We start from the raw sequence: 18,175 nt of genomic DNA, 5'->3' as shown, positions 1-18,175 counted from the left end.
GGGGTTATGGGGAGCAGGCAGGAGAATGGGGTTAGGAGGGAGAGATAGGTCAGCCATGATCGAATGGCGGGGTAGACTTGATGGGCCGAATGGCCTAATTCTTCTCCTATCCCTTATGACAGAGGTGCCATTTTTCTGGTGTTAACTTGTAGTTTTTGTGTATTAAGTTCTTAAACATCTTGGCTTTAAAGGCCTGTTATCCTGGTGGCGGTGGCTGCACTGGGTCAGTGAAGTAGGGGTCGGCCTGACCTATTCAATGCAATGAAGTCTGTGGGGTCTCCAGCAGCCGTTTGATTTACCTGATCCCCCGGCTGCTGTCAGGGCCTCCAGCGGCCCACACCACCGACACCTTGAGTTGTGACGATGGCCTAGTTACTCCAGCTTTTTGTGTCTTTCTTTGGTATAAACCAGCTTCTGCAGTTCCTTCCTACATACTGGGTTTTTACTACTGCTTTCACTTCAACATTTTGTCGCACAAAGGTGCTACATTAATCATAACAAAACATTAATTTAGTCATAATAAAGCAGTCATAGACTTACTAAAAATAATCTTCTAATCAATTCCTAGTTGATTTTTTTGGACAATTTTCTTTAGCTTTTCAGAACTTGTTCCTTTGGTTGCTTTCGGTCCTCTTTTTATCATCATTATTTGTACAATCAAAGTATATGCTGGCCTTGTACTATTTGGCCTGAAGGGATTTGAACTGAAGAAGATTCCCTGTAAGCTTGATGTAATTTAGCAGTTAATTGCATCCAAGCATATCTCAAATCCACCCAAGTTTTATTTCCTATTAATGTGTTATGACTTTAAATATATGGTGATTCCAATTCAAGGTGTCTTCTGTTGGAAATAGCTTGCCAATGGTTGGACTTTTGATTCAAACGGAAAATTATTTGTAATAAAGCAGAAAATGTTGGAAATGTGCAGCAGATTGGTCAAGATCTGAACGAAAGATGAGCAGATGCTGCCTGAACAGCTGCACATTTTAACATTTTCTGTTTTTATTTCAGCTTTCCAATATTCCTGGTCTTTTTAAATGTTTACAGTAAGTTGTCTGATCCTCTACTTATTACACGCTATAACACTACTTTTAAAAGAATTGGAAGGAATAGGAATAAGAATACTTTATTGTCACATGTGAGATTCTTTGTTTGAATACACAATGTATACAAATAGCAGGCACCTAAGGCGCTGGCAAAGTTACAAAGCGCACAGGCTCCTCCTTTCCCCCCCCCACCACCAAACAGTTCCCCCATGCTGGGTCACCTTTGTCCTTTGTCCCGTCCCCCCATTGATCATTGTTCTCCCCCCTCCTCCCACACGGTGCCCCCCCCCCGCCAGGTCCTGCATTCTTCCCCTCCTCCCTCACGGCGGCCCCCCCATGCCGGGTCCTCCATTATTCTTCCCCCTCCCTCACGGTGATCCTCCATGCTCCCATTGACCGTTGACTGCAGGTCGACCCTCGATGCTTCACCACCGCCGAGGCTCCATCTTCGTAAGACCTCACCACGGTCGACTGCCCACTTCATGCCTCCGTGGCCAACACGGGCCCAAGCCGCGGGCTCCGTCGGCCGCTTTGCCCGACCCGGGCTTCTACCTGCGAGGCCCCGACCCGGGCTTCTACGCGGTGATCCGGGAGGCATCAAGACCGCGGCGCCTCAATAAAGGCCTCCGGCCGTGTTCCCAGACCACAGCCGTGGCCAGACGGGAAGCCTTCTGGCCACGCGGCCAGAATTACTCTAACAAAGTGAGTAAAGTATAACTCAACAAAGTGAAGTCATTAACTTATTGTTTGGACAAGGAAAATTGGTCTGAAGGTTCTATCTCTCAGGCAATGAGCATTTTAATATTGGTCTGTCCTAAAAATGAATTTATTGGAGTATTTTACCATCTTTCAGTTTAATTTATTCTTTAATTTGACAGTAAATGTACAGAAAGCCGATCTGTTATTGATCAGTTAAATATTATTCACGTTATTCCCTTTATCATGTATCTGTACACTGTGGATGGTTCGATCATAGAAACATAGAAAATAGGTGCAGGAGGTGGCCATTCGGCCCTTTGAGCCAGCACCGACATTCATTGTGATCGTGGTCATGGTGATCATTCATTGTGATCGTAACCTGTATTGTCGTTCCGCTGACTGGTTAGCACCTAACAAAAGCTTTACCTTGGTACATGTAACAATGAACTAAACTAACGTCATCACCTTTTCCTGCTGGCACTTTTTGGAAATTTGAAATTTAGAAGCAGTTGCTTAACTAAAAATGAACCCCAGAGATGTTGCCTGACCAACTGAGTTACTCCATCAATTTGTGTCCTTTTGTGTAAACCAGCATCTACAGTTCCTTGTTTCTAGAAATGAACTATCCTTAACTAACAATTCAACAACAGAGCTTTATTTGTCATTCGGTACCAAGGTACCAAACGAAATTACATAGCAGTCATACACAAAAAAGAACACAAGACACATGACCCCAACACAAACGTCCATCACAGTGACTCCAAACACCCCCTCACTGTGATGGAGGCAACAAAACTTCCACTCTCTTCCCCGCGCCCACGGACAGACAGCTCGTCCCCGACCGACCCGCACAGTCCCCGCAAGGGGATGGAAGTCCCCGCAGCCGAGCCGCACCGGGTGCTGAAACGTCCCGTGACCGAGCCGGGCGACGGAAGGCCCCGCGGCCGAGCCGTGCGCAGCTAAGTCCCGTGGCCGAGCCGCGCCGTGCGATGTTAAGTCCAGCGGCCGAGCCGCGCCGTGCGATGTTAGTCCCCGCGGCCGAGCCGCACCGGGCGATGTTAAGTCCAGCGGCCGAGCCGCACCAGCGAAGAAAAGTCCCGCGGCCGAGCCGCGCCGTGCGATGTTAGGCCCCGCGGCCGAGCCGCACCGGGCACTGTTAAGTCCAGCGGCCGAGCCGCACCAGCGATGTTAGGCCCCGCGGCCGAGCCGCGCCGGGCGATGCTAAGTCCAGCGGCCGAGCCGCACCAGCGATGAAAAGTCTCGCGGCCGAGCCACGCCGGGCGATGTAAAGTCCCGCGGCCGAGCCGCACCGGGCGATGTTAGGCCCCGCGGCCGAGCCGCGCCGGGCGATGTTGCGCCCCGCGGCCGAGCCGCACCGGGCACTGTTAAGTCCAGCGGCCAAGCTGCACCGGACGATGTTAAGTCCAGCGGCCGATCCGCACTGGACGATGTTAAGTCCAGCGGCCGAGCCGCACCGGGCGATGGAAGGCCCCGCGGCCGAGCCGCACCCCGCGCCGTGAGGAAGAGACCTAAAAGAGAAAGGTTTCCCCCCCACCCCACACACCCCCCCCCCCCCCACCCACACCACCACCCCCCACACATACACAACCAAAAAAAAAAAAAACTAAGTAAAGTAACTTGCAGTTGACCCCTTGATGTACCAATGGATGAGTAATTGAACATTGTGGTATGTTTTCATATTTAAGGGATTGCTGAATGTGCGACTCATTTTTGTTCTTGTTCTCTTTTAGCCCAGATGACTGGCAGTTCTACTTATCCTACTTTGATTCCCTCTTCCATCTAATTGATGCTGCTTGGACTCCACCCGCAGAGGCAGAACAGTGAGTAAATTTTTAAAAAAAACCAAAAGTAAACAAATGATGATTTCTGAAAATAGAGACAAAAGTGCTGGGGTAACTCAGCAGGTCAAACAGCATACCTGGAGAGCATGGAAACGTTGCCAAAAAATGTTCCCCAAAGCAGCTTCCTGACCTGCACTTCCTGACCCAGCACTTTGTATCTTTTTTTTGTAAACCAGAATTTGCAGTTCCTTGTGTCTGAATTGAGATGTCTATCAGTATAACCTCTTTAGAATAGTTTTAGAGGACCTTATTTTCTGTGATCAGGAAGAAAAAGTGCATTTAATCTATTCGTTTGTAATTGTATATTTTGGAACAAAGCAGAGTCCCATAAGCAGATTCCCATTGTAGAAATTATCTTAAATAATGATTTTGAGTATGCATAAATTTGCAAGCCTATAATACAGTCAAACTCAGTCTGTTGTCACAATGTTTGCTAACCCAAACATTTTAACATCTGGCTTATTGGATCCCAGTTTCTGAGCCCCTTTAACCTCTGCACTCGCCTCAACTCACCAGGGTACCACTTCTACCTTTAGACATTTGCGAGCCCTGGTTCCCTTGGATATCCATGCACCATTGGGGTGGTCAGATGCATGGAGTGCAAGCTGTTGTGCATATGTAGTGCTGTGCAAACGTAGAGGTAGAATAAAAAGTCGTTTTCTTCCTGCTTAGCTCTCTGGAGGGTCCAGTCACCTGTCTTGTACAGGAGGCCATAAACTTTGTGGAAGAGAGAATTTTGAATGAGGAACCAAAGGGCTCCCGCCGTTTGAGGGGACCATACCTGGCTAAACTTGAATTGATAAGACGGCTGAGAGCGAGGGGCACCAATGATGAATACAGACTTGGTGAGTGGTCAATAGTTTATTCGATGTAAATTCATTCTTTCAACATCAGATAACATTTCAATATTATCATGGAGAGCAAAAATAAATTTCCTTTGCAAGGTTCTTGCAAATCATGTTAACATCCAACATGTTGACGTTGCAAGCATGTTAGCGTTTCCCTTATCCCTAACCAGTCTGAAGAAGGGTCTCGACCCGAAACGTCACCCATTCCTTCTCTCTAGAGATGCTGCCCATCCCGCTGAGTTACTCCAGCTTTTTGTGTCTCTTCGGTTTAAACTAGCATCTGCAGTTCCTTCTTACACTTAACATCCAATAGGGCTAGTTTTGAGATTAGCTAAGATGCCCTTTGAGGGCAAAGCCACCCAATATGACAAAGGGGTTTAAAAACCGTTCAGTCAGGTAGAGAAAACCTTTGAAGAGTCATGAAATGTTCGACTGGCGAATGGGCTGCAGCCTTCAGAAAGAGAAAAAGAGAATCATATTGCACTTTTCATGATGTCCGTTCATTGCAAAGTGCTTCACATTATTTTGAAATATAATTACTGCTAGAACATAGAGCAGTGCAGCCCGAGAACAGGCCTGTCAGCCCACCGTGCCTGTGCCAAACATGATGCCAAGATCATCTATTATCTACCTGCACACAATCCACATCCCCCCATTCCCTGCATATTCGTATGCCTATACACAAATCTCTTGAATGCCTCTTTCGTATCTGCCTCGGGCACCGACACTGGCAGCACGTTCCAGGCATTCGTCACCCTCCGTGCTTAAAAAAAGTGCCCACACATTTCCTTTAAACTTCCCGATCTGTGCCTCTTTTTATTTTTCTATTCACTATTAGATCTCCCTGCAACCTCTGTCGTTCCAGAAAATACAATCCAAGTTTGTCCAAATACCCCCTAATCCAGGCACCATTCTGGTAAACTTCCTCTGCACCCTAAACATTATGAACACATTATGCAGCATTGTCCATCAAAAAGCAGTGAGATTCCTCAATATGTTCGTCAGAAGAAGAAAAACAAAAAATCTGAAATAACAGAAGGGCTGTTAATATTTAGCTGGTCAGGTAACCTCTGTGATGAAATAAACATTCAATGTTTGAAAATAGATCTTCAGTAACAATAAAACATGAAACATTAACATGATTATCTTTCAACATATGCCATACAACCCGAGTACTTTCAGCAGTTTCTGTTTTTTTAAATTTTCAATTATTTTGTTTCTTTGACCAGGATACCAAAAGAGCTCCAAACCTCAGTTTGAAGCACCACCCAAAAAGTAGCACCATTGGCCATTTGCCACCCTCTTCGCAGTCATTGGAGAAGGGTGTAAATTCTCACCAATTCTGAAGCAACTGTGAAATATTGGAGACCCTCGTACACAGACATTTGATTGATTGTATGTTTGTGCATTTAGGCTTGGAACCAAACTCTGTAATCCACTGAGGCTGAGTTAGCTGATTACAGTGTTGTGGCAATGGAGTACATTCGCTGATACTATTTACAAGACGGGCAATTCAGATCAATCTTTTCATGAAATCTCGAATGTCATCTACTAGATTTTGTGACAAAAAATCTGTATTGCATACATTAAAAATGATGTTAGGTGCATCCTATGATTCCCTCCATTGAATTTCTCTGCATTTAATACATAGCGTTTAATTTCTCATTAAAAGGAACTAATAATGTTGATGATTTTGTCATTGTCGGTTGACATGAGGTTTCCTGGTCTCAAAATCTAAATGTGGCATAATAATGAGCATGTGAGGCTGTGATTTATCACATCGTTGGCAATTTAGTTTGGTTTAGAGATACAGCACGGAAACAGCCCCTTCGGCCCCCCGAGCATGCACCGACCAGCGATCCCCGCACATTAACACTATCTTACACACAAGGGACTATTTTTTTTTTTTAATACACATACACCAAGCCAATTAACCTGCAGACCTGTATGTCTTTGGAGTGTGGGAAGAAACTCACGGGGAGAACGTACAAATTTCTTACTGACAGCACCCGTAGTCGGGATCGAACTCGGGTCTCCGCCGCTGTAAGGCAGCAACTCTACTGCTGCGCCACCGTGGCCGCCATTTCTACAGTTGTCGCACATCCTCGTTACATAAGATCTTCAGTCTTATGTGCTTCTTTCCTGGACGAGCTAAACTACAGGCTTTCGATGAGGATAAGTGAACCAAGTGTTTCAATTTAAGCCTTCATATTACTCAGATTGAAAAATGTGACTTGTTCAGAATGCTTGGCTGCATTGGTGGTGATACACACTGCAACGCTCATCTGAGTTTTCTTTTATGTTGTGTTTGTCCTTGCTGCTAGGGATACCAGAGGAGCTGATGTTCCAGTACTTTGAGAGGTTTGGGGATAAACCTTGCTGTTATTCTGACCTGAGAATCTTTGTCGATCTGCTGTCACCGGAGCGGCATACACAGGTGAGACCGGGAGACTGGCAGAGTCTCCATTCGCTCAGATGTGCTACAGTGAGGTGAATGGGTAAGTGCACCCAGTGGCCTCAGCATTCAGTCAGTATATGAATTGGTTGTCACTTTGTACATTTATTAACATTAGGCATTTTTAATAGACAAAGAAAGCTAATCATTTCTGCCATTTAAGAGATTTCAAACATTATCTAGCCTTAAAATTGTCCGCAAATTTCGAGACATTACTGAACTGAAAAGGAAATGTGACATTTCATCAGAAGGCCATGAATGTAGAATCAATTTGCATAAGTGAACGGTCAAAACCTATTCAGATATTTTCTAAAGAAACTGGAAAAAAATTGGTGTATTAACTCGGGTTAATCTGTTCTAATTCCAATAAAACACTTAATGTGTTGTCACCATGAAGAATCATAACTTCACCACTAAAATGTCTTCTTATTATGCCCACTTAAACTGTCGAACGTACAACATGGTTATATGGTTAGCTTACGGGTTTTGTCCTTCCAACTTCAAAATGTCCAGAAAATATATGATGCAGTAACAAGCCAACGATAAGAGTGGGGTGTTGCTGCTGTTTGGACTTTTTCAAAATGCAATAACTTTCTTGGTGCAGTCAGTTTTCCCATTAATCTGGTACTGTGTTCAGAGTTTCCTTTATTTGTTGAATGCCAAATTCTCATGGTAAGAAAACATAGCTAGTTCCAAAACTATTGTCTATGAATAAAGCCAGTAAATATCACTCAAAAATTGCCATGTAATTTCTTGGAAATAATCTTTTAAGTGTTACTTATTATTGGTTAAATTCAGGTAGTTTGTGCCCAAAGAATAGATTTGTTTTTGTTATAGAATGGGACAATATCAGTTTTCAGGCACCCACTAGTCTTAATTTTGTAATCTGTCATTGATGCCTTAAAATTTTCCATTTAGTGTGTCTATCCTTACCATTCTTTTGTAATCTCAAATTTTATTTCTTGTTTACAGTATTAACATTGGCTGCAGCTCTTAGCTTACTTTCCTTTTCCTACTTTTGTAACCCCCCCCCTCACCCTCTTCTCCATTTGCCATTTGTTTGTTATTCAGTGCCATTTATCATCCCCACTTCCAATCCATGTCACAACTCATCATTTCTTTCTTCTTTCTCTCCTAACTGCTGCTCCCAGCTTGAATTCCCCATTCCCCTCACCACTATCTTCTGTTTCACGTTATTTGTCAATGACCTTATTCTGTCTAATACTGTGTCTTTGAGTGCAGTTGTTAGCCTCAACATCCCAATCATTCTCTTTGTAGCTGCCTCTTAGATCATAAGACATAGGAGGAAAATTAGGCCATTCAACCCATTAAGTCTGCTCCGCCATGCGATCATGGCTGATCTATTTTTCCCCCTCAACTCCATTTCCTGTCTTCTCCCTGTAACCTTCGACACATTTGTCTCTATGCGTGTTGAAAATGTTTTTAGGTTAGGGGGATGTTTCCTTTCAAGCAAATATTTTAGAATTAACTTGATTATCTTTAGCTTTTTAGCTATGCTCATGTTGCCCTTGTTCGAGAGAGGTGGCTGTTCAACTGTTAGTGTTTTTCCCCCATGCTTGGATAATTGGGGAAGTTGTGGAATCGCTGCTTCTAATGATGATAATCGTTCGGGAAGAAACACCCATATAAAACATACTGTGCAATGTGGTTCTGGATGTTTTGATTCCAGTCCTTTTATCAGTGCTGAAAAGTGATCTGCCCAATCATGGACTGAGGATAGATGGAATATGAACCATCTTGGTATCCTTTGTGCTTGTCTCTTAATGAATAACAATATGATGTGGATAATGTCTTTCATGTATTTTGCTTTTTTAAGTATAGGTATTGCTATTCTTGTTTTGTTTTTTCCCTGCAGTTCATCAACAAACTGATGGAAGTAGTACCTCTGCCAGTATCATCAGAGAGTGACCTTGCATTACCAGGTGACATCAAAGCTATGCAGAGGCACATGTTTGTCATCCAGTTTGCCAGATTGTTAGGTCTTCATGAGGCCTTGGACCGGGAACAGAAACTCAGTCTTGTCGAGGAGCTGATGCAGAGATACAAACATGCCCTGGAGTTTGGTGAGCTCACTTTTTTAAATCAGTTTTTGTTTTGTCACCACGTTCTATTGTCTGAAGTTATCTCCAATGTGTATATTTGAGAGATTGAATTTACACATTTTTTAAATTGGAAGTCAATGGGATTCTCCTGATGGAAAATTTGAAGCCTGTATTTGAAGTCAAATTAGAATTGCTGCTAAAATTTAACTCCCTAAAACTTGTGATATTTAAGTTTTTTTTGTTGTTCATGTGCTTTCTTGAACTAATGTGAACTGTTGAGAACTATATTGTGCACTCTATCTTCCCTTTTGTTCTGTCATTTGTACATGAGTTTAACTTAATTGTATTTATGTATAAGTGTTTGGTTAGTAGGTGATATAAAGGTTTTTAACTGTACCTCAGCGCAGGTGACAATAATAAACAAACAAATAAATAAACAAAATGAAGTACTGCATTAGGTTAGTTACAGTTTGAAGTGTCAGTTAAGAGTACTGCAGTACTGCAGTAACTCAGTGGGTCAGGCATCATCTTTGGAGAGGTGACGTTTTGGGTTGGGTCCCTTCTTCACACTGTAGTGCCAGTTGTCCAGTTTTAGTGGTGGAACAGCTATTTCATCAGGTACGACCGGTTGAATGGACTTCTTCCATGCTAGTACATTCAGTGATCCTGTTGACTGTGTGACTGCATTACTCAAAACAGAGATCAAAATACCATTTTTACAAAACTAACGGGAGAGCGATGTAACTTGCACAGCAACTTAATGACCGAGGCAATTAGCCTTATGTTACCTCGATAGAAAATTTTAAGCATTTTGTTAATCGGCATTGAGCCAACAATTGTGGGAATTCCAGGTTGTGCTAGTCTCCGTATTAACCATGCTGCCTTGCTGCAAACTACCTTCAAATCTTCAAGTATGGAAAAGCCAAAAAGCTATAAATTTGGAAATCTGAGAATTCTGAACAATAGTTAATTCTGAAACTATTTAATAGTTAGTCTCAAAGTTGGAAGGCACAGAAACAGGCCCAACCTGCCCATGCTGACCAAGTCCCCCATCTAAGCTAGTCCCATTTTCCTGCGTTTGGTTCATATCCTTCTAAAACTTTCCTATCAATGTACTTGTCCAAGTGTCTTTTAATAATGCCTGCCTCAACTACCACCTCCAGCAATTTCAATGGAGTGAGAAACTGGAGATAACATTTCAGTTTGATTTGACCTGCTGCGTATTTCTGGCATTCTCTCGTATTCAGGTTTTTTATATTTTAAGGCCTGTTCTGTTTAATAGGAAAGTCGTGCTTAAAAACGGAATTGCAGTTCTCTGATAATTATTGTCTCTTCGCTGTGCATCTTCTTCTTGACATCTGGAGACAATCAGGTCAGTGATTTTCTTCTCAATTTTAGCCTTGTCAGCTGAAAAAGCTTTTATATTCTGTGGGGGGAAAATTAGCTGTATTTTAGACTTGTTTAATAGTGCCACCTATTAGTGACTGTACTCTTTTTCTTAAATATAAGTAAACTCAAACTTAATATTTGCTAAGATCTCTCTTGAACTGGTAACATGAACACAGTTGTAAATTTTATCGTGAGGTTGTGGGATTATGCTGCAGATTTCAACAATGGTGCATTTCACTACTTTATCAACACAGAGGGCCATAGAAAATTTCAGAATTCATCATCCTCATTGAATTCTTAATTTCTATTATACTTGTGTAGGAGGAACACAAATTTAGGTCTGTAGCTTTCTCACGTATTCCATAACCCTGAGTTGGAAAAGAAGGAATTTTAATTTGAGTGATGTAATGAAATGTAGCATGCGCACTTATATTTTTCTCTTCACATTTTCCCCAGACAGATCCGCTCTGATTTAGCAATCTTTAATTTCCCTCTCAAATGGTGCCAAAAATAGTTGTCAGTAGGATAACCTTGGTCTCCACCCTATCACGGACATTTGTACCAGCATCTGCAGTTATTTTCTTACACAGACATTCCCTTTGTTATCATGACCCTTTCTCCATTAACGTAAAAGGGATAAACATTTCAGAGGTTCAGTTAGTGGACTATTTATTGGTGTCTGACAAAAATATTTTATAGTGTCCAAACCAAAGCCATGGACGACCTTCATCTATTATGAACGTATATCGTTTTGGTCTTTGAACCTCTGAATTTATTTACCCATTAATCTACATGCAATTTTTAGACCTTGATTTATGTTCAAGTAGCTTTTTATTTCTAAATTTCCAGTCTCTCGGAATTCAAGGCAAATCAGTGTTAAAGAAACCAACATTTGTTCTCGGCTGCAATTAATATTTGAACAGGATGATTTTCTTTTGTTGTGGAGACAACGTTGGAAAAGGTTTAAAGAGGCATAAAGCAGAATGATCTGCCATGGTTTGAGTAATTCATCTGACCAAATGGGTACAATGGTTCAGTTGTTGATTGTAATGCATCTGATGTTGACACTGAATCCATGAATAGATTCTGCTTCACCCCCTTGTGTCCTGATGTTCCTGCAGGTGAGGAAGGGTCATTGTGGCAGTCTCTGGCCCTACTGGAGGAGACTCTCTCCAATAGCCCCTCTAGTGCTCAGTTCAAGTTGCTGCTCATTCGAATCTACTGTCTTCTGGGAGCTTTTGAGCCAGTCGTAGACTTGTACACCAGCCTTGATGCCAAGCATGTGCAACATGATACAATTGGGTGGGTATTTATTTAGATTGATTGTTGATAGGTAAACGTCAACCCAATGAGAACTTTTGACCAGATTAACCATGAAGAATGCAGCCATTCATTTGCAACTAGCTAGTATGTGCGGTTGCATTTCCAAAGGAAGCCCAAAGAATAATAATATTCAAGGATTAACTCATAGTTTTCAATTTTCCACATAACGGATATTATATAATGCTTGGAATTTCAGGAATTTTGTCTGGGTCAATGTTATCTGTCCCATGGCATGAATTATGGTATGCATTTGTTCAATAGTGCTTTATTGTCACATGTGCAAAACGCAGTGACGTTATTTTCCGAGTCACCAGATTTGGCACCATTTCCAAAGTCTGATCTGCACAATAGGCCTTATGGAGTGACACCCGACAGGCTAGCCCCCGGATCGTTCAGCGTACTGGCGTTCCTCTTCTCGCCCAGCCACCTTTGTGCCCCGGGGGCGCCTCCTGCAGCCGACTTTGAGGACACGGAAGGCAAGACTTCCGACTGGCCTTGATCCTCACGACCATTGTTGCCAGCTCCCTCCTCTTTGGTACTCCCGTCTTCAGGGGACAAGGAGGGGCTGTGCTCGGCGGCTTCCTCCCGTCAGGCCGCAGCCTGCTGGGTCTTTCTGCGTCCGGCTGCGCGGCCCCTCCGGATCTTTCGTGGCAGGTTCCTGGTTCTGCGATGGGACAGCCAGGCCATTCTTGACAACCTAAAACTTATTCTGACAATAGAAAAATTGTGTGGAATAGTGATTTCCATTATCTGGCACTTTTAGGATTTTGGTTTTGGGCTAGCAGATTTTCGAGACAATCGGATGTTGGTCTATGTTTTTTTTCAGATGTTACGCTATAGAATAAATTTTCCAGTGAACCTGATAAATTTAAAGAGTGCATGGGAAATAGAAGCAGGGTTCCTGTGAATGGGAGGGAGAATGGAAATTACCGCCCGGTTAGCCAGATGCTGAACCATTGGCATTTCTGAACAGTTGGATCACAGGTTATTGGAGAGTTTTACAGTGTACTCAATGGGTACTTCTGAGCTCGGATATTTAATACATGGAATGTAATTTTAGACAGAGAGGCTAATTTAGATCAATAGTGATGTGTTTATGCTGTGTGGTTAGATTTCCATCAGAGCTTTGGCAAAACAAGAGGCGATAATTGGATCAAGCAGGTTCAAGTCTCTTAATTCGTTTCAGATGTTAAAATAACTATAGGTTACCTGAAGGGCAAAAGTTATCTTCTGCGCGCATTGCAGATAACATTTGATATTGTAATATTTTTCCTCAGTGTCTGTGATTGACGTTATATTTAACTGGCAGGTATTTGCTGACTCGATACGCAGAGCCATTGGGCCACCTTGCTGCTGCTTCCCAAGCGTGTAACTTCACACTCAGGTTTTTCCACTCCAACCAGAAAGATGTAAGTGTGCCATGAATTGTGAGCATATTGAATAGCAAGAGGAGACTGTGCACCCTGGCAATTAATAGTTCTCTTGTTCTTAACCTAATTTTCTTCAATAAGAGCGCATGTAACAATACAGTTTGCAGTTAAGTCAAGGCTATTTGTAAAAACAAAAGATGGAAAGTGTTGGAGTAACTCGGCGGGTCAAGCAGCATATCTGGAAAACAGCTAGGTGACGTTTCGAGTCGGGATCCTTTTTCAGACTCTATGCCGCTCATCCATGTTCTCCAGAGATGCTACCTGACCTGCTGAGTTACTCGAGCATTTTGTCTTTTTGCGTAAACTAGCATCTGCAGTTCCATGTTTGTGCTATTTAGTTGTACTGTGGCGGGTGTGCATTGTCTTTGGGAATGAATTTAAATAGAAATAAAAATGTTCTTCTCATGCCATGTATCCTTCTATAAACTCTCACGATTGATCGCTTACTGAAAGATGCCAGATCAGCCACTCAGGTGCACTACTGTAATACGTCTGCCCCTCGCACTTTGTGCTATTGACTGGGTGACCTACTACATTATAAAACAATAATTACACAACCATTATATTACTCCTTTTTTAACTTGGCTGAATTGCGTTTAGGTTTTCTGATTTTTGGACATACACTTCACTCCCCAAGAAATGTTCTTGCTTTATGTTGTACCCCAAACTGCTCCTGTTATAATTGTCATATTATCCAAACAGTGCAGCACGAGTCTAAGTATTTGGGAAGCTCTGATAATTTAATGCATCTTGCAAGTTTCAAATGTAGTCATGAAATGTTCTAGGTGCCAGATTCTCTTTCTGCATAAGATAAGTTATGCTGAAATTCATTGACTCCAATGCCTTTTGAAACCTTCCCAATAACTTTATTGTTCATTGTTCTTTTTATTCTTTTGGAGCCTTGGAGATCAGATTATTTGGCGAGTACATGATTTTTGATAGGACCATCGGCGATATCTTCCAAAATGTCGCTGATGACTTAAGAGTAGGTTGATATGGTGCTTTTATTCGAGCAGAGACGAAGACTCCAAAGATGTACAGGTTTGTAGGTTAATTGGCTTGGTATAAATGTAAAAATTGTCCCTCGTGTAGGATAGTGTTGATATGTGGGGGTCTCTGGTCGGTGCAGACTCGGTGGGCCAAAGGGCCTGTTTCCGCCCTGTATCTCTAAACTAAACAGAGCATACCAACCTTCCAGACTTTTGAGGTTGCCAAAACTGCATCTTAGTTTGGAGCAGAGGTTTTCAGCATTACAGTCACAACATTGTTGTATGGTATTGACTCAGTTTTCTCCACGTGACAGCAAAAATTGGCTGAGTTGGTTGAAGACCAGAATAGGCTAAGAAAGGGGCTTCAGTAGAAAGCTGACATATTTATGTACTTGCATATCTGGCTGTTAGTTGCAAATACCTTTGTACTTTCACATTGGTTTTCTGCTGATATTGCACATTATCTATAGTGTTGGAATTTAGTTCTCCTGCTGCTGCCACCAACCTCATAAGTGGAGAAACAAGGAACTACAGATGTTGGTTTACAAACAAAACACAAAATGCTGGAGTAACTCAGCAGGATAGGCAGCATCACTGGAGAGAAGGAATGGGTGACGTTTCGGGCCTCGACCCTTCTTCAGAAACGTCACCCATACCTTCTCTCCAGAGATACTGCTGTCCCGTTGAGTTACTCCATCATTTTGTGTCTACCTGTGGATAGTTGACATTTCGGGTCAGGACCCTGCTTTGGACACGAGCCTAACGAAGAGTCCCGACTTGAAACCGCACTCCAGGGATGCGCCCTGACTTGCTGAGTTTCTCCAGTCCTTTGAACCTCTCATAAGTATCATATTTTGAGTCAATGAATGTGTCCAAGAACAGTCCCACCTAACATAGTGTATGTGCCGTACAATAGGTATCTCCTGAAGATAGACACAAAAATCTAGAGTAACTCAGCGGGTCAGGCAGCATCTCTGGAGAGAAGGAATGGGTGACGTTTCGGGTCGAGACCCTTCAGACTGGTTGGGGATAAGAGAAACGAGAGAGATAAACGGTGATGTGGAGAGATAAAGAACAATGAATGAAAGATATGCAAAAAGGTAATGATGATAAAGGAAACAGGCCTTTGTTAGCTGTTTGTAGGGTGAAAATGAGAAGTCAGTGCGACTTGGGTGGGGGAGGGATGGAGAGGGAGGGAATGCTGGGGCTACCTGAAGTAAGAGAAATCAATATCATACGACTGGGCTGAAAGCTGAGCAAGCGAAATATGAGATGCTGTTCTTCCAATTTGCGTTTTGCCTCACTCTGCCAATACCAGCTCCATTGGGTATTATGTCCTTGCAGACTGCGTGGTGGTCACTCCTGCTATAATGAAAAATGCAGCTTGGAAAATTAGATAGGAAAGGAAAAGATGGTTACCTCGTGTTGATTCTCTGCATACCAGCCTCAGTCTCTGGTTCTTCATTAGTTAGTCAGCTCTGTTGTTACTGATGCTACTGAGCCATTATGTAATGGATACTGAAATCTTCCCCCGAGAGTATGTTCAGTGTTTATGCCAATTGTGTTGTGTTTCCATCAAGGGCTTTTGAACATAATTAAATAATTCATCAGCGGCAGGAGGAAGATTGTACAATCAGCTGTATGTTTCCTTGGCTTAGATTTAGAGATACAATGTGGAATCAGGCCCTTAGGCCCACCGAGTCCGCTCCGACCAGCGATCCCCGCATACCAATGCTATCCTACGCACAACGGGGACAATTTACAATTTTACCAAGCTAATTAATCTGCACGTCTTTGGAGTGTGGGAGGAAACCGGAGCTCCCGGAGAAAACCCACGAAGATCATGGGGAGAACAAACAAACTCTGTACAGACAGCACCTGCGGTCAGGATGGAACCCGGGTCCCTGGCGCAGTAAGGCAGCAACTGTACCGCTGCGCCACTGTGCCACCCTCACAAGTACAATCTAAAGTTGATATTGATGAATCCTCCAGCCACTGCCTCCTGAGTGTTTTTGCTGTGGCTCCATTGGTGTGTTTATGCTATCCAGATCAGAAAGTACCCAGACAAAGTTATGGGACAGTCAGGAATATTGGCTGGAAGATTTTGAGTATGTTTATGTTAGTTGTAGTTTGATTTCTCAATGTGCCAACACTTCCTATTTTGGCACATCTCCCAATATTAGCAAGGAGAGTTCATTGGGCTTGGGTGTGCCTTTGGTGTTCATGTTAATACTGGATAACCTATCCATTTGTTTGTGGCGCTTTGGGCCATTACAGAGGGTGGTTTAGGGTAAATTACATTACTACAGAATTATACATAGCCCAGATCTGATAAAGAGAGATTTATTTCTCTAAGCAACATTAATAAACAAATTAGTTGTTTTGAGCCCATGTCTCATTATTATTCCAGCGTTTAGTCCTGTAACCAGGTATTCTAGAGTTCATTTTGTTGGAGAACAAAATGCTTCACTGTCGGGACTGTCCTATGTTGAAAGACTGGAGCGGCTCGGCTTGTATGCACTGGAATTTAGAAAGATGAGGGGATCTTATCGAAACATATAAGATTATTAAGGGGTTGGACACGTTAGAGGCAGGAAACATGTTCCCAATGTTGGGGGAGTCCAGAACCAGGGGCCACAGTTTAAGAGTAAGGGGTAGGCCATTTAGAACGGAGATGAGGAAAAACCTTTTCAGTCAGAGAGTTGTAAATGTGTGGAATTCTCTGCCTCAGAAGGCAGTGGAGGCCAATTCTCTGAATGCATTCAAGAGAGAGCTTGATAGAGCTCTTAAGGATAGCGGAGTCAGGGGGTATGGGGAGAAGGCAGGAACGGGGTACTGATTGAGAATGATCAGCCATGATCACATTGAATGGTGGTGCTGGCTCGAGGGGCCGAATGGCCTCCTCCTGCACCTATTGTCTATTGTCCAGTTTGAGCTGCATCTGCTCCTATAGATCGGAAGTTGGTTCTATTCCCTCAGGCTTCAAGATGTTCTACAATCGAGGTTACTGTTGTTAATGCCAGTGTGAGAAGTATAATTGTGTGAATGCAATATCAGAGTAGGTTTGAGTTTATGGAATAAAAACAAATGACTAGCAGGCCAGTCAATCTCTGCAGAGAGAAAAAAACGGTTAACGTTTCAGATCCAATGATCTTTTATTAGACGTAGGATTGGGTTTAATTGTGACTTCACCCCAATAGTTTAAAAAGTCTGTTATTCTCTTACGTGAAAAATGTCTCTTTGAATATGTTGGGAACTGGTTTAGGAGTTTTCTGCAATTGTGATCTAGCAAGAGTTGGTGTTTTCAGGAGGAAAGATGAGGAAATAATACTCTCCATTAAATATTTGTAGGAAGGATCTGCAGATGCTGGTTTATACCGAAGATAGATTTAAAAAAGTGCTGGAGTAACTCAGTGGGTCGGGCAGTATCCTACTGGATGGTTACCATTAAATAGCTTCACAAGTGATTTGTGAAATAGCTTGCTTTCAGGGGTGTTGCTTGTAGTAAGAACAGTTTTATTTTACAATGCTGGTTCACTTCATTTTACAGACCTCTGAATACATAATCCAGGCATATAAATATGGTGCTTTTGAGAAGATCCCAGAATTCATTGCCTTTCGGAACAGGCTGAACAACTCTCTGCATTTTGCACAAGTCCGTATTGAACGTATGCTGTTAGACCTCTTCCTCGAAGCAAACATGTACGTATTGCTATACTTTATATCACTTTACCAGTGGAGCAGAGCTTATCGCTAATTGGGTTACTTGCTTAATGATAACTGCTCGACATAGTGCTTGAATCTATGTCAAATAGTTAAAGATTATACAATGCATTCAGAAAGTATTCAGACCACCTTTTCCACATTTTGTTACGTTACAGTCTTATTTTAAAATAGATTAAATTCATTTTTCTTATCATCAATCTACACACAATACCCCAGAATGAAGAAGTGAAAACAGGTGTTTAGAAATCTTTGCAAAGTAATTAAAAAGAAATAACTGAAATATCACATTTACATAAGTATTCAGACCCTTTGCTTTGACACTCAAAATTGAGCTTAGGTTCATCC

The 18,175-nt window shown here is 42.5% G+C and overlaps 1 protein-coding gene across 2 annotated transcripts in view; it reads left to right on the top strand.

The window, feature by feature from the left end:
• The window catches only part of naa25 (N-alpha-acetyltransferase 25, NatB auxiliary subunit), a 70,048-nt gene that overhangs the window by 20,707 nt on the left and 31,166 nt on the right, over positions 1-18,175 (top strand). For both annotated transcript variants that reach the window (XM_078421160.1, XM_078421161.1), the window contains 8 exons: positions 3,497-3,586; positions 4,280-4,452; positions 6,780-6,892; positions 8,787-8,994; positions 10,256-10,345; positions 11,484-11,664; positions 12,995-13,094; positions 17,655-17,806. In XM_078421160.1, coding sequence (XP_078277286.1) covers positions 3,497-3,586; positions 4,280-4,452; positions 6,780-6,892; positions 8,787-8,994; positions 10,256-10,345; positions 11,484-11,664; positions 12,995-13,094; positions 17,655-17,806 — 1,107 coding nt within the window. The remainder of the gene's footprint in view (positions 1-3,496; positions 3,587-4,279; positions 4,453-6,779; positions 6,893-8,786; positions 8,995-10,255; positions 10,346-11,483; positions 11,665-12,994; positions 13,095-17,654; positions 17,807-18,175) is intronic.

Source organism: Rhinoraja longicauda, chromosome 25 (assembly GCF_053455715.1).
Source record: "Rhinoraja longicauda isolate Sanriku21f chromosome 25, sRhiLon1.1, whole genome shotgun sequence".
Lineage (NCBI taxonomy): Eukaryota > Metazoa > Chordata > Chondrichthyes > Rajiformes > Arhynchobatidae > Rhinoraja > Rhinoraja longicauda.
Note: the sequence above shows the minus strand (reverse complement) of the source record. Positions and strands in the feature narration are given on the sequence as shown.